Consider the following 16,152-nt stretch of genomic DNA (forward strand, 5'->3'; position numbering starts at 1 on the left):
GATACTAAGAAGAGTTATGGGCGCAAGTATAAAAAAATAGTAAATGCTAGAAATGTAAGGTATTTCATAAAAATAGATAGGTTTAGGCCGATGTCACATTATGCGTTTTGACCGGATGCGGTGGCAACGAATGCGTTTCCAAGGCAACCGGACCGATCTGTCACACTATGCGTTTAGTCTCTTGAAGTTTGTAAGCGCGTAAGGATGTCTCGAAACATTTTGAAAAAGAAATTTTTAGCAATTGCTGATTGGAAGCGGAGGGAATGTTGAGAAAACCAGTGAATCGCCAGCATTAGGTTCATACGTTTTTTGCCCAACTACCCCAGGCTGTGGGTGAAAAAACGTGATATAATTCAGGAATTTTTGAAACCTATCAGGTGTTGTAAAGGACAATGCCAGAAATAACTTATACTAAAATGTGACCAAAAATATTGTGACCTTTTTTTTAATTGCGATTTTCATTTGTTAAATTTGCAATTTTTAAAGATTTTTAATTTTGCAGCTTAGGATATTGATTTTAGAGAAAAACTTTTTGATAGAAAGTTATAGTAAATTTAAAAACCTACAATTTGAGCTATGGTAAGTTTAATTTCGTTTATTGGTTATTGCAAAACAGCTTGCGAAAAGTCCAAAATGGCCGTTTTTTACAATTGCGTTATTTATTGTACAAATAATTTTTCTTTATTTTTTAAAGCTTTAAAATGAAGATTTCAATTCCAAACATAAAAAAAAAATTTTAAGGCCGGATTAACGAATTTGTTGCTTAGAAATTATAAATTGTTTATCCCATGAGGTCAAATGTCGAAGGCTATAACTTTTTGAAGAAAAATCGTAGAGACTTGTTGAAACATCGAATCTCCTTCTAAAGAGTTATATTTTCATATTCTGATGTAAATAAATGATTAAAACATTTTTAAATCTCTAATTTTTGGGTTTGAAAATAAGGGGGCAAATTTCGTTATAAACATTTAGAGCTGAAGCGGCCCTGTACATTCTATGAGTTTCTAACTTACAGATTATTGTTGCTGAATACGAAGCGAAGATTTATAAAAAAATAAAAAATTTACAACCAGCTGAAGCCCAGATAATTGTTTATTTTTTCTTAAATCGTAGTGCCTTTATTTATAACAATTAAGAAATTATTTTGCAGTCATTGACTAAAGAAAGACTTATATTATCTTAAAATAAAAATTATTATAACTTAAATTACATTTAATTATTAAAAATTATTTTTAAAATCGGTGCTTTTGCGAGCGGCCGAATTTTGCAAATCGCCCGGCTCGCTTCAAATCCGCGCGCTCGGAAAATTTTTGCTTAACTTGTATTAAATTTTGACCGAAAACAATTTAATAATATTACCATTATAATATACAGTATATTTACCACTGTATTTGTTTTTCTTGATAAACTTTTATATGTGAAATGTCATTTCTGAAGAAATAATATTACAAAAATGATACATATATATGAAATATAAATATAACTATATTTTTAATTTTTTCATTGTTATATAAATATAATAATAATAATGTTACTTCTTATTATACAATATAAAACTTTTTCTTCTTGTAGTGACTATCCGTTTTGGATGTTGGCGACCCTCATGGCAAATTGGCAAACCCCATTTGGAAACTGAGAACCAGGAAGGCGAAGAATTACCTTGCTAGAAAATTTACTTACGTCGTTCAACACAACAACTACAAATCTTTTTAGAGCAGCAGTACCGATTTAGTGTGCAAGTACAGATTGCCATGATGGTCGCCAACATCCAAAACGGATAGTCACTACAAAAAGAAAAAGTTTTATATTGTATAATAAGAAGTAACATTATTATTAGTATATTTATATAACAATAAAAAAATTAAAAATATAGTTATATATTTCATATATATGTATCATTTTTATAATATTATTTCTTCAGAAATGAGATTTCACATATAAAAGTTTATCAAGAAAAACAAATAGAGTGGTAAATAGACTGTATATTATAATGGTAATATTATTAAAGCGCGCGGATTTGAAGCGAGGCGGGCGATTTGCAAAATTCGGACGCTCGCAAAAGCACCGATTTAAAAAATAATTTTTAATAATTAAATGTAACTATATTTTATAATAATTTTTAATTTAAGATAATATAAGTCTTTCTTTAGTCAATGACCGTAAAATAATTTCTTAATTGTTATAAATAAAGGCACTACGATTTAAGAAAAAAGAAACAATTATCTCGGCTTCAGTTGGTTGTAGAAAATTTTTATTTTTTTATAAATCTTCGTTTCGTCTTCAGCAACAATATTCTGTAAGTTAGAAACTCATAGGATGTACAGGGCCGCTTCAGCTCTAAATGTTTATAACAAAATTTGCCCCCTTATTTTCAAGCTAAACATTTAGCTCGGCTTCAGTTGGTCTTAGAAATTTTTTATTTTTTTATAAATCTTCGTTTTGTCTTTAGGAACAATAATCTGTGAGTTAAAAACTCATAGGATGCACAGGGCCGCTTCAGCTGTAAATGTTTATAACGAAATTTGCCCCCTTATTTTCAAACCCAAAAATTAGAAGTTTAAAAATGTTTTAACGATTTATTTACATCAGAATATGAAAACATAACTCTTTAGAAGGAGATTGGATGTTTCACTAAGTCTCTAAGATTTTTTTTCAACAAGTTATAGCCTTCGACATTTCACCTCTTTGGATAAACAATTTCTAATATCTAAGCAATAAATTAGTTAATCCGGCCTTACAATTTTGTTTTATGTTTGGAATTGAAAGATCTTCATTTTAAAGCTTTAAAAAATAAAAAAAAAATTATTTGTACAATAAATAACGTAATTGTAAAAAACCGCCATTTTTGACTTTTCGCAGGCTGTTTTGCAATAACCAATAAACGAAATTAAACTTACCATAGCTCAAATTGTAGATTTTTTAATTTACTACAACTTTCTATTAAAAAGTTTTTCCCTAGAATCAATATCCTAAGCTGCAAAATTAAAAATCATTAAAAATTGCAAATTTAACAAATGAAAATCACAATAACAAAAAAAGGTCACAATATTTTTGGTCACATTTTAGTAGAAGTTATTCCTGGCATCGTCCTTTACAACACCTGATAGGTTTCAAAAATTCCTGAATTATATCCTGAAATCGACATATTTTTCACCCACAGCCTGGAGTAAACGCGATTCAACGGAACACTTTCAGAGGTTTTTCGAAAATATTCGTCTTTGTAATGATAAATTTTTTAAATATTATCGGATGTCAATCAAATCTTTTGACGAGTTGGTGGAAATCCTACGACCTCACATAATGAAAGAAAGTACGAAATTTAGAAACTCCATAAGTGCAGAGGAAAGATTGACAGTAACACTCAGGTACGTATATAGAAATCAGTCGATATACTTAAGTTGGACACATATGGGAAACTTTTTATTGCTAATTTTACGAAAAAAGTTTGAAAAAATTGAAAACTATTATTATGAAAAGTTGTTTGGAACTTCATGTCTTAGTATGTGATCAAAGTAACTCATTTCTATTTCCTTCATAGTGGTGAATACTTCTTTTTCTTTTGTCATCTTTGTTAGTGTTTCCCTGTTTGCTACGTGTTGTGTCCATGATATTTTCCCCATTTTTCGATAACACCACATCGTAACCTCTCAATATGCTCGTTCTAATTTCGACACACAGTTTTCCATTGCATAACACTAAATTGATTTTATAAGTGCTTTTGGCTTCTGGTCCTCTCAATGCATCGTTGTATTTCAAGGCTGCAGTTCCATTGTTCATTTAGCTCACATCCCAAATAATTGTATCTGGGTACTTTCTCTTACGGTTTGTTAATTAAGCTATTATGTAGTTCTCTGGGGTGTTGGGGTGTTTTATAGAGGTAGTACCTTTTATGAGAACGGCCACATCGAGCGTAATATACGGGAGATGGTTCGAAGTAACTGGTCCTCATAAGACATCCAACTGTCACTTATGGCTCCACGTGCCACACCCTGGGCAACTGCATTGGTCTGTAGGCTAAACTAAGTGAGGGTAACCAACCACCGAGCGATTGCCGGTATAAGCAATCTCCACTAACTAGCCAACAGCTTCGGGTGGATGAGCTAGTAAGTGTTAGGGCACTCTTTTGTCCTGAGACTGAGAAATCGGTCTCGAAGGCGGATGAACCCTACAGAATGGTCAACGGCATAAGGATGCAGAAGGCAACGGGGAACCACTGCATTAAGGACTCATAGAGTACCCCTAGTAGTAATCATCATGGTGGACATGCAAAGGAGAAGTACTGATCATGGACATCGGATACCAAGATCCGGCAGAGGAAGACAAATAGATAAGTACAAGGCTTCCTCGGTCGTAAACCTGCGAAACCCTTGTAATAAGAAAAAAACAACCATAAAAATTGCTACGTGGAATGTGAGGAGCTTATTCTCTTCGGGAAAATTAGATAACGCCGTGTTGGAAATGGATCGTTTGGGTATAGACATATTAGGCATAAGCGATACACAATGGCCAGGAAATGGCAAATGCCCCACAACTAATCATGGTATGTTTTATTATGCCGGAAGTGACACCACAACCCATCGATACGGAGTTGGAGTCATCATCTCAAAAAAATGGAAAGATGCTGTAGCAAATTTTACTCCATTCTCAGAGCGCGTGATGTTAATACAACTGAAAGATAAGAAGAACATAATAAACATCATACAAGTGTGCGCCCTACAGCAGACAAAGACGAAGAGGAAATAGAACAATTCTATAATAACTTAGAAGAGGTGATGAGAACAACAAAGAGACAACACATTAACATAGTAATGGGCGATCTGAACGCCAAGGTAGGTCAGGGTAAAGTTGGAGAAAATGTCGGTGAATACGGCTTAGGTAATAGAAATGAAAGGGGTGATCGTTTAGTTCAGTTTTGTCAAAGCGAAGATTTAATAATAACTAATACATTCTTTAAATTACCCCCAAGGAGACTGTATACGTGGACGTCACCTCAACACACACAAGAAAAAGTAATCAGAAACCAAATAGATTACATAATGGTGACAAAAAGATACCGTAATGCCGTGAAATCTACTAAAACTTACCCTGGAACTGATATCGGTTCGGATCATAATCCAGTAGTATCTGTGTTAGAAGCTAGACCAAAGAAAATGAGAAAAACCATCATCCCAGCGTTAGACTTAAGTCAGCTTAAAAGTGAACACCGACGACAAACAGTGCGCGAAGAAATCAACACCGACCTCAGTGTAGCAGAAAACCGAATCCGCAGAACAGACAACATAGATGAAAAACTGAAGTATATAAACACTATAATAAGAACTACGGGAAAGAAACACCTAACCAAATCTCCAAAGAAACATAAGGTGTGGATGACACCAGACATACTAGAACTAATGGATGAAAGACGCAAATTGAAGAATAATTCAGAAAAATACAGAGAGGTTGATAAGAACATAAAGCAAATAATAAAGAAGGCCAAAGAATCATGGATTAAAGAACAATGTGTAGAAATGGAAGGCTATGAAAGAAAGTATGACACATTCAATATACATAAAAAAGTAAAAGTATTTACAGGAACCCAAAGAAGACATCAAATAAGTTTGCTTAAGGACAAAGACGGAAATATTATTGTAGACTTAACAGAAAAAATTAATAGATGGGCTGAATACATAAGAGAATTGTTTGAGGACAACAGAAATAACATTGACAAGGTAAATGGTGAAACGGGACCTGAAATCCTAAAATGTGAAGTAGAAATGGCACTTAAAAATTCCAAAACTGGAAAGGCAAATGGACCCGATGAGGTTGCTACTGAATTACTAAAGCTCTTGAATGATGAATCAATAGGTATAATATTGCACTTATTTAACACAGTATACAATACTGGTATTATACCTCAAGAGTGGCTGCTGTCTACATTCGTTACACTGCCAAAGAAATTCAATGCAAAAGAATGTTCAGAACATCGAACAATATCTTTAATGAGCCATCTACTAAAGATATTTCTAAAAATCATCCACAACCGAGTTTATCAAAAGTTGGAGTCAGATATTAGTAATACACAGATGGGGTTCAGAAAAGGACTAGGTACTCGAGAAGCTCTCTTCGGTTTGAATGTTCTTACACAAAGATGCTTAGACGTTAATCAAGAAGTACATGCATGTTTTATCGATTTTGAAAAAGCGTTTGACAGAGTACGCCACGATAGGCTAAGAGACATTCTTGAAAGAAAAGACATAGATAATAAAGATCTGCGAATAATTCTCAACTTATATTGGAATCAGAAAGCTAACATCAAAATAGAAAACGAGATATCAAAAGCAATAGAAATACGTAGAGGAGTAAGACAGGGATGCATTTTGTCACCACTGCTGTTTAATGTATATAGTGAAAGCATCTGTCAGGAAGCCCTTTTGCAAGCAAATGAAGGAATCGTAATCAATGGAGAGGTTGTAAATAATATTCGATACGCAGACGACACTGTACTAGTTGCAAGAACAGTAGAAGAATTACAACGATTACTTACAAACATAAATATTGCTTGCAACAATTATGGCATAAACATTAATATCAAAAAAACCAAGTATATGGTCTTCAGTAAAATCATGACACAACCAGCACATATTAGTATAAACGGCATTCAAATTGAAAAAGTATCAAGTTATAAATACTTGGGAACTTTAATAAACGAAACTGGAGACCAAAACAATGAAATAAAAAGACGTATCGAAATTGCCAGGGCCACCTTCATAAAGATGAGAAAATTCTTCTGCAACAGAGATATAAGCATCCCTCTACGATTAAGAATGCTAAGTGGCTACGTATTTAACACGCTATTATACGGTGTAGAGGCCTGGACTCTCAAACAGAACAACACAAAAAATATTGAAAGTTTCGAGATGTGGTGCTACCGTCGAATGCTGAAGATAAGTTGGGTTGAAAGAATCACAAATCTTGAAGTAATACGAAGGATAGGAAGAGACCCAGAAATTTTATTAACGATAAAACGAAGAAAACTCGAGTATTTGGGTCATCTGATGAGAGGTCATAAATACGCATTACTTCAAAATATAATGCAAGGAAAAATAGAAGGAAAACGGAATCCAGGCCGTAGAAGAATGTCGTGGATGCGGAATTTGAGAGAGTGGTTTGGCTGCACCACTAATGAACTTTTTAGGTCAGCTGTAAACAAAATCAGGGTAGGCTTGATGATTTCCAATCTCCGATAGGAGTGGCACAAGAAGAAGAAGAAGTAGTTCTCTGTTAATAATCTTTATTGGTAAATTTCTGTAGGTATTTCATTTCATAAAGGATTTTTCAAAACAAAAGGACTATAATCCAAATATGCAAATCAGGCTACCTTGAATACCGTGATTTACAAAAGGATTGGAATTTTGGAATTCCCTCTCTTAAAACATAGTCTGACTGCTTTCATAAGAATGCTTGTGCTGTCTGTTGTCGACGCATTTCGGTCTTCTGGTCTTTGGGTCTCGCCTCAGGTAGTTGCGGCCATGTCCGGTAGATGCGGCAAGAACGCATAGTGTAACAAGCCTCATTTAAAGACGTTAGTCTTAGTTGTCATCCCATCGAACCGGAGCGTTTCCACCGCATCCGTTTCCAACGCAACTTGACCGATCTGTCACACTATGCGTTTTGACCGGATGCGGCGGAAACGCATCCGGTCAAAACGCATAATCTGACATCGGCCTTAGATGGGCTGGACATATGCTAAGAGCAAATGAAAATGATCCACCTAGACGAACCCTATTAGAGGTACCAGTAGGAAATATGAGTAAAGGTAGACCAAGTCTGAGCTGGAGGGACGGTGTGGACGAAGACGCGAGGAAGATCGGGGCTCAACTAGGGCTGCTAAGGCTCAGCTAAGGCTCGACAAAATATGAGGTACGGTCACATAAATATCTAAAATATTAACAATTCTGATGTATCTTTATTAAGAGCATTACGTTATTTCCGGGGACCGAACGTCCCTGAAAACTTCTATAAGGTTTATTTTAATGAGTTACAGGGGTGAAAACAAGAGAAAATTTAATGTGACTTTTAATTTCAAATATCACTCAAAAGAAACTTTTTTGTTATTCTAAGGAACTTTCGGCACTCGGTAATAATGCAGTATTTCATTCTGCGTTTAAATTGTTCAAAAATAATTATTCGTTTTCTTAGGACTCGAAAAAAATGAATACATTTGAATTACATTCAACATTTTAACAGGCGACATTTTGCGCCTATACCATTAACAAATATTTTCATAATTTCAGACTGGATTCATTTCTGGAATGCCTCATTTATGCAGATTATTATTCGCATATACTTTTTCCATGTTTGGCGATTTCCTACTTCGAAAAGAAAAGATTAGTAGAACCAATCTCAGAAAATTGGCGACAGTTTGCAGTAAGTATCCTTTTGTATAGGAAGAATTATATTTTAAGCGCTTTTGTGATCGGTCCTGGGTGCATGCATTAGGGCGGAATGGGACGTTTCATCGCCGCCGGTTCATCGCCGCCGTTTCGATGCCGCCGGTTCATCGCCAGTCCATTTCATCGCCGGCCGTTTCATCGCCGGCCGTTTCATCGCCAGTGCCAGTTAGTCAGTTGATCTTGTATTATGGGAGATGATACGACACGACGTTAAATTCAGTTCAAAACTTATGACAAATAAATAGATAAAAAATATTATTATATTAATTTACTGTTCTATTTCTACTTCCCCTAAATTTGATACTAAACAGTATTAAATTTGTAGAATTAAATTATATTTTATATTATAAAAGTTTAAAAGTCTATTAAAAGATTAAGTATGGCAACGGGAATGGTCATATCTCGCATTTCCTAGAATTCCTATCTAATACTAAAAATAAATAATAAATGTAACTGTCGAAAATTGGTCGAAAATTCGAAAATATATCAGTTAGCGATTAACTGACTGGCGATGAACCGGCGGGATCGAAACGGCCGGCGATGAACTGGCGCTATCGAAACGGCGGCGATGAAACGTCCTAGACCCCATTTGGGTGGGGTATTATACAGTAATTTAATTTTTATGTTTTCCTGTACAATTCATTTACATGAAGTTGGAAGTCTTTCGGCAGCATCTTTCGGCATATCTCATTATAAAAAAATTTAAGTTTCGTTAAATGTCTTTTAAAAAGTTTATAACCTTATAAATCAGACCCTTATATATAATTATATATATTTCAAGAACTATTATTTAAATAATATCAGAGGCAGCAGCCTCAGCCCTCAGACGCCATTAAAACCCCCAGGCCAGTGCCCCATCAGGGTTATAAAATGCAGGAAAAATCAATTTAAACCAAATCTTTCTAAACTTCAGCCTTATAATTATATTTTTATATAATCAAATTTTTGGCAGTATTTTTTTGGGCTGTAAGAATTTAAGAACAGTTACTTGTATATGTATAATCGCGTAAATTATTCAATTATTTAATTATGATTATTATTTCACTATCTATGTATTCACTGATTACAATAATTTATATACTATACAATAAAATCTAATAATTGAGAAAAGAGACAAAGTGATAACGTGATGTTAATAATATTATATCTTTTATATTACACCTTTAACAATTATAATAATCTTTGTTTACATGCATTCCATGTCTTATTGGAATTTAGTGGAGTTGTAATTATTTTAATTTTATTATTTTCTTCCTTTAAATTTATCAAGATCATGATTGTAGGCAATGGACTAGAAGGAGTGTGTATGATTGCACTGGCCTACGTAGGATGTCATAAAATAGCTGCCGTTGTAATATCAGCGGTGGCTGTCATTTTTCATGGAGCAATTACCACTGGCGTACTTGCGGGACAAGTAGATAGGTGCCCGAATTATTCAGGTAATTAATTCTATATCACGTTTTATATTTATAATTGAGAAATTTTGATTAATTTCTTAAGTATTTCAAGTAACTAAAAGAGACATGGTTCTCAATTTAAACGCAGATATAAAGAGTAATATTAAGGCAGGTTTGTGCAGTCTAAAATACTTTATCAGCAGAATATACAGGGTGTTTCATTAATAATTGTCCATATAGTAACTGGAGAAACCTTAGCACAAAATACGAAGATTTAACCTAAAACACTTAAATAAAATATGGTTCCTTACTGAGTTACAGGGTGTTTTATCTAAATATTTAAAAACTATTTTTGCTCAGCATTTTAAAACTATTTGACGCATCCTTTTCATACTTGGCAGGAAGTATAGGTACTGTACAAACTACTAAATTATGTTAAACAGACGTTTCTGTCTATTACCAGAGGCGTACGACGGGGGAAAGTGAATGGTTGACCCTTTCCAAATTCTACGCCACTGGCGGAATTGCTATTTTAGTTCAATTTTTGGATTCTCCAATACTTTCTATGAAAAGAATATACTCTTCATTCGTAACGATAAAGTCATTAGTTTTCGAGATCTTTGAAGTTAAAAATGAAACGACACCGTTATTTGATTAATGTATTGTGTCGCTTCATTTTTAATTTCAAATATCTCGAAAACTAATCATTTTATCGTTACGAATGAACATAATATTATTTGCATAAAAAGTATTGGAAAATCAAAAAATTACACTAAAATAGCTATTTCGTCAGTGGTGTAGACTTTTGGAAGGGCCAACCTGCCACTATCCCCTGCCGTACGCCTCTGGTAGTAGCTAGAAACGTTTATTTATCTTAATTTACTAGGGTGTACAGTACCTACACTTTCTGCTAAGTATGATAAGGATACGCCAAATAGTTTTAAAGTACTGGGTACAAATGATTTTTAAATTTTAATCATATGAATCATACCATAAATTAATCAAAATAACTATGCTGTTTCATATTTTAACTTCAAATATCTCGAAAACTAATGACTTTATCGTTACCAATGAAGAGTATATTATTTACGTAGAAAATATTGAAGAATCTAAAAATGGCACTAAAATAGTAATTCCTCCAGTGGCGTAGAATTTGAGAAGGGTCAACCATTTACGATCCCCTGCCGTACGCCTCTGGTAGTAGATAGAAACGTTTGTTTATCACAGTTTAGTAGGGGGTATGGTAGTCGCACTTTCTGCCAAGTATGAAAAAGATACGTCGAATAGTTTTAAAATTCTGGGCAAAAATACTTTTTAAATTTTTAGATAAAACACCCTGTAACTCAGTAAGGAACCACATTTTATTTAAGTGTTTTAGGTTAAATCTTCGTACTTTGTGCTAAGGTTTCTCCAGTTACTATATGGACAATTATTAATGAAACACCCTGTATAATGCGACTCAGTTCTTATATTTTATCAAAATCTCTGATATCAAATTTTGTTTCAACCTGTCAATGCGAGTAACTCTATATATTTGAAAATATTTTTAAATTATGGTCCTTTTTATGATTCAGCTTTTACTTGAATAATTTTTTTTCGCATCTCTTACGACAAACTCACACCGGCAAAATTAGCCGAACACGTTAAAAATGGGACATGTTTGATGTCTCGTATTTCATAAACCAGTGGTCCGATTTGAGTGATTCTTTTAGTATGTTATGGCTTTATTATTTAAGAATATCGGTATAGTAATATTGTTGCTAGACAGGTAAATGTCATTTTATACCGGGTGTAACAAGCATACTGTGTTTTTTTCTTAAAGTTCGGAACACCCTGTGGAATATTCCAGCATATATAAATTATTAAAATTAAAACTCGATTGTAGAATTATGCTTTCTTAACATTTTCTTTTTTGATTCATTTGCTTATGTTGGAAAATAAAAAAGTTATGTGCTTTAACATCTAACCATGTTTTTTATCAATAAATCCTCATAGTAGGGGAAAAAAGTATGCTAAATTTGCAATTACTCGAGTGTTCTTGGGACCTGGAGTGGATTGTGAAGAGTGGGTGCTACAACCAAAAAAAGTTAAGTTAAGTTTTCCATAAAGTGTGGGACTCTCCATTTTTCAATTTAATTTTCCATTTCCACCAATCGTTTTTTTCCGATTATAGCGCCATTTATCCATAATAGGAAAAAATGTTGCGAATAAAAGTTGCTTACTTTTACGTCAAGGATCCAAATCTGCAATAAAAATTGGGGGCTCCTATTTAACATTTTAATGCAACCCCCCACCCCACCTCCGTGGGGGTCGTGTTTGGTGCCATTCGGTAGATTTTTGAAAAATATTGAATAGGTGTATTTTGCAGTTTTACGATCTGATGTTCATTTCGCAAAATATCGCAGGGTTCGTATTTATAATTTTTAATTTACATCCCACCCCTCTCCGTGGGGTGTCACGAGCCCCCATGGAGGTGGGATGGGGATTTAATTTAAAATCTTAAATAGGAGCCCCCAATTTTTATTGCAGATTTGGATTCTTTACGTAAAAATAAGCAACTTTTATTCGACATATTTTTTCGAATTATGGATAGATAGCGCTATAATCGGAGAAAAATCATTGTTTCAAATGGAAAATAAAAAGTCCCCCACTTTATGGAAAACTTAACTTTTTTCTGATTTTAGCACATACTCTTCACAATCCAATAGGTCCCCATAACGCTCGAGTAACTGCAAATTTAGTATACTTTCCTCCCTTACTATGAGGATTTATTGATAAAAACATGGATAGTTGTTAACGCACATAACTTTTTTATTATCTCAAATAAGTAAATGAATCCAAAAATAAAATGTTAAGCAAGCCTAAGTCTACAATCGAGTATTAATTTTAATATTTTACATATGCTAGAATATTCCACAGGGTGTTCCAAACTTTAAGAAGAAAACACAGTATGATTGGTACACCCGGTATAAAATGGTATTTACCTGTCTAGCAACATTATTATTACAACGATATTCTTAAATAATAAGACTATAACATACTAAACGAATCACTCAAATCGGACCACTGGTTTATGAAATACGAGACATCAAACATGTCCCATTTTTAACGTGTTCGGCTAATTTTGCCGGTGTGTGTAGTAGTGGGACTTCTTTTCACTAATCCCGCACCCTGTTAATAAATATAATATTGATTCATTCTTGATTTAAATTTCAAAGTTCACTCAGCAATTTTCCTCGACATTTCAATATTTGCATTTCATTTCTACATAATCAATGAACAATCCACAATAAAACATGAACCCCGAAGACTTTGATTCTGGCGTTTAATACAAAAATACGGATGCTGTAGGTCAGGGGTGTCCAGCTTGCAATGCCTCAAGGGCCAAAACTAAAACCTTTGATGTTGTCGCGGGCCATATAATAATTTTGTTAGAAGTAATAACAAAATAAAGTGAGTGATTAGGAACTTTTCTTGTCTGGTGATTAGGAACATGTCTGCTTGAAGATCACATAACTCAAGCTGTAAGTTGGGTGGTTGATCATCAATGGTTGCTCCAAGAGGGTTATTATAAAGTAGTACACTGCTTTTGAGACTTTCAATTTCTTCAAATCTTGTATTGAATTCATCAATAACTTGTTCAATTTGTGAAATGCAGGATGAAAACTCAATATTTTCCTCACCGTTGAATTCTTCTGCTATTTGCAGACAGCTAGGGAAATGTGTCAGGTTGTTCTTTTCCAAAGCAGGTTTAAACACGTTCAGCTTATTCCGGAATCCGTTTATCATTCCGATCAAATCTGAAACCGTCTGGTTTCTTCCTTGAAGACTCAAGTTTAACATGTTAAGATGATTAGTCAGATCTGTTATAAAAGCTAACTGTCTTAAGAATTCTGGATCCTTAAACTTCTCTTCCAGTTCAGTTGTGTCAGATGAAACGTATTTGTTGAGGAATGCAGGGATTTCCTTTCTTATGGCAAAAAATCGTTCCATGCACTTTCCTGCACTCAGCTACCTTACATGGTTTTACATTAGCAAGTCTCCATACTCAGCCTCTGTTTCCACTAAAAACTGCTTAAGTTGCCTGTGTAAAAGAGATCGATTTCCACCTCTAATCATATTTATAATATTAATCACGGTTTGGAAAACTTGATCTTCCTTGACTGATTTTCCACATAAAGCTCCCTGATGTATAATACAATTAATTATTGGGCAAGTGACACCATTCTCTCGAAGCAGACCCACTAATCCAATTTTTTTACCTGTCATTGATGGGGCCCCGTCTGTTGCTATGGCTGAACATTTATCAAAGCCTCCAATTCTGTCAACTGTTTTCTTCACAGCCTCATAGATGTCTTTTCCTTTTGTTGTTCCATAAAGAGGACAAATATCAAATAACTCCTCTTTACTGGTAAAATCATCAAAAGTAGTGCGCACAAATATTAACAGCTGACTAACATCGGTTTGATCAGTGCTTTAATCCAAACAAAGTGAGAAATATGAACTTTTCTTAACCGGGCTAAGCATAGATTTTTCTACTTGCTCACCCATAGCAACAATCCTTCTTTTTATGGTTTGATATGAAAGTGGCACCGATTCAAATTTCTCCGCCATTTTAGAATCACCGAAAGCTTTGGCCATTTCAACAGCACATTTTTTTATCAAATTGCCATCAGTGAAAGGTTTTTTTGCCTTTGCCAGCTCAAGCGACACGGCATAAGATGCATGCAAAGAATGCGTTTGATAGTGTAATATTTTACTGAACATACCAGTTTGCTGTTTAAGCTTTTTCTTCAAATCTGCAACTAGGGCACGCCGACTTTCATTTGTGTACGTAGCATACTTATTTTCATGCATTATTGTGTAATGTCTTCTCACATTATATTCTTTAGGCACTGAAACGACATTCATGCACACTAAGCACTGCAACTTTCCATTATTGTTAGCAATCAAGTAATCACTCTCCCAACTTTCTTTGTAAATTCTGTTCTCACTATCAATTTTCCGTTTTACTGGTTTTACACTCATTATTGTATAAGAGGGAATCAAGACAAAGAATTAATCAAGTTCACTGTTCACTAGCAACGTAATAGATTAGCCGACTAGCCTACGTGTCAGTAGCACACTGGCACGATGGCGGCTGGCGACGGATGGTAAGCAGTGGGAGGTGTGGCCTGCGTGAACTGTGATGCGCAGTAATCAGTGCAGTTCTCATAGTGGTGGAGGACGATTGTGTTCGTTACACGTCCGCGAAGCGGCACGCGGTACAGTACTTGTGATGTAAAAACACTGCTAAACCATAAAATATAAATTAAAAAATCTTTTTTCACAGTGGCAATTTAAAGAAATATATGCTTTTCGAAAATCTTATGTAGGCCACAACAAATAGCCTCGCAGACCGGATGCGGCCCGCGGGCCGCCAGTTGGACAACCCTGCTGTAGGTCAACAAAAGCTTGGTGAGGAATTTACATGTTGAATTTTATTGCTGTTATAGCTGTTATGAAAATTCCGATTTGGTATTATTAAACAATCAAATTAATCCATTTGTAATTAATTTTACGCTTATGTAATTTATGATGGAGGAAAATATGATGTAGTTGAACGGACTGTAACCATAGATTTTTTATATTTTAATGAGATATGAGATGTTGTTTTATTGGAGTCGAAAATAATACGGATGATCACCGCTCGTTTTCCTGTACAGTTTTTCCACATTTCCAACATCTAAGTATGGTTGGACGACTTTCAGCCCCTATTTTCTATTTGCTTGAGAAAACCTTCAAACGTTGCTAGAAGTTCACCAAGTTTTTTATTAGTATTGGTGGCTTAATCTTGGCGGATTCTTACGTGACTTTTTGACGTGGTTTTTGCTGCCTCTTTCCTGCTGCATAATCTGCTGCATTTTGGCATCGCGTAGTCGTAGTCTGGGAAACAAGAAAAAGGAGAGAAGAGCAGCATGGTTTGATGACGAGTGCAGACAAGCAATCGAGGAAAGAAATGAAGCACACAAAATGTACATAACAAGAAGAACACGGGAAAGACGAACATTATTTGAAGTCGCAAGACGGAAAGCAGACAAGACATGTAGAAATAAAAGAGAGCCTATGAAAATGGACAAATAGAAAAAATGGAAGAACATTTCAAAAATAACGAAATTAGGGGGGCTTACGAATACCTAAAAAAGATAAAAAGTGGGTATAAACCTCAAACAAGTCTATGTAAAGATGAAAGTGGGCAAATAATCAGTGACCAACAGAAAGTCACAGAAACCTGGAAGCATTATTTTCAGACACTACTTGGAACTCAAGTAGACATGGAA

The 16,152-nt window shown here is 34.5% G+C and overlaps 1 protein-coding gene across 1 annotated transcript in view; it reads left to right on the top strand.

The window, feature by feature from the left end:
- Positions 1 to 16,152, top strand: part of LOC126891843 (sialin-like) — a 79,230-nt gene that overhangs the window by 22,318 nt on the left and 40,760 nt on the right. Inside the window, exons 7-8 of the mRNA XM_050661174.1 lie at positions 8,277 to 8,409; positions 9,719 to 9,874. Coding sequence (XP_050517131.1) covers positions 8,277 to 8,409; positions 9,719 to 9,874 — 289 coding nt within the window. The remainder of the gene's footprint in view (positions 1 to 8,276; positions 8,410 to 9,718; positions 9,875 to 16,152) is intronic.

The sequence above is a fragment of the Diabrotica virgifera genome, chromosome 9, assembly GCF_917563875.1.
Source record: "Diabrotica virgifera virgifera chromosome 9, PGI_DIABVI_V3a".
NCBI classification, from domain to species: Eukaryota; Metazoa; Arthropoda; class Insecta; order Coleoptera; family Chrysomelidae; genus Diabrotica; species Diabrotica virgifera.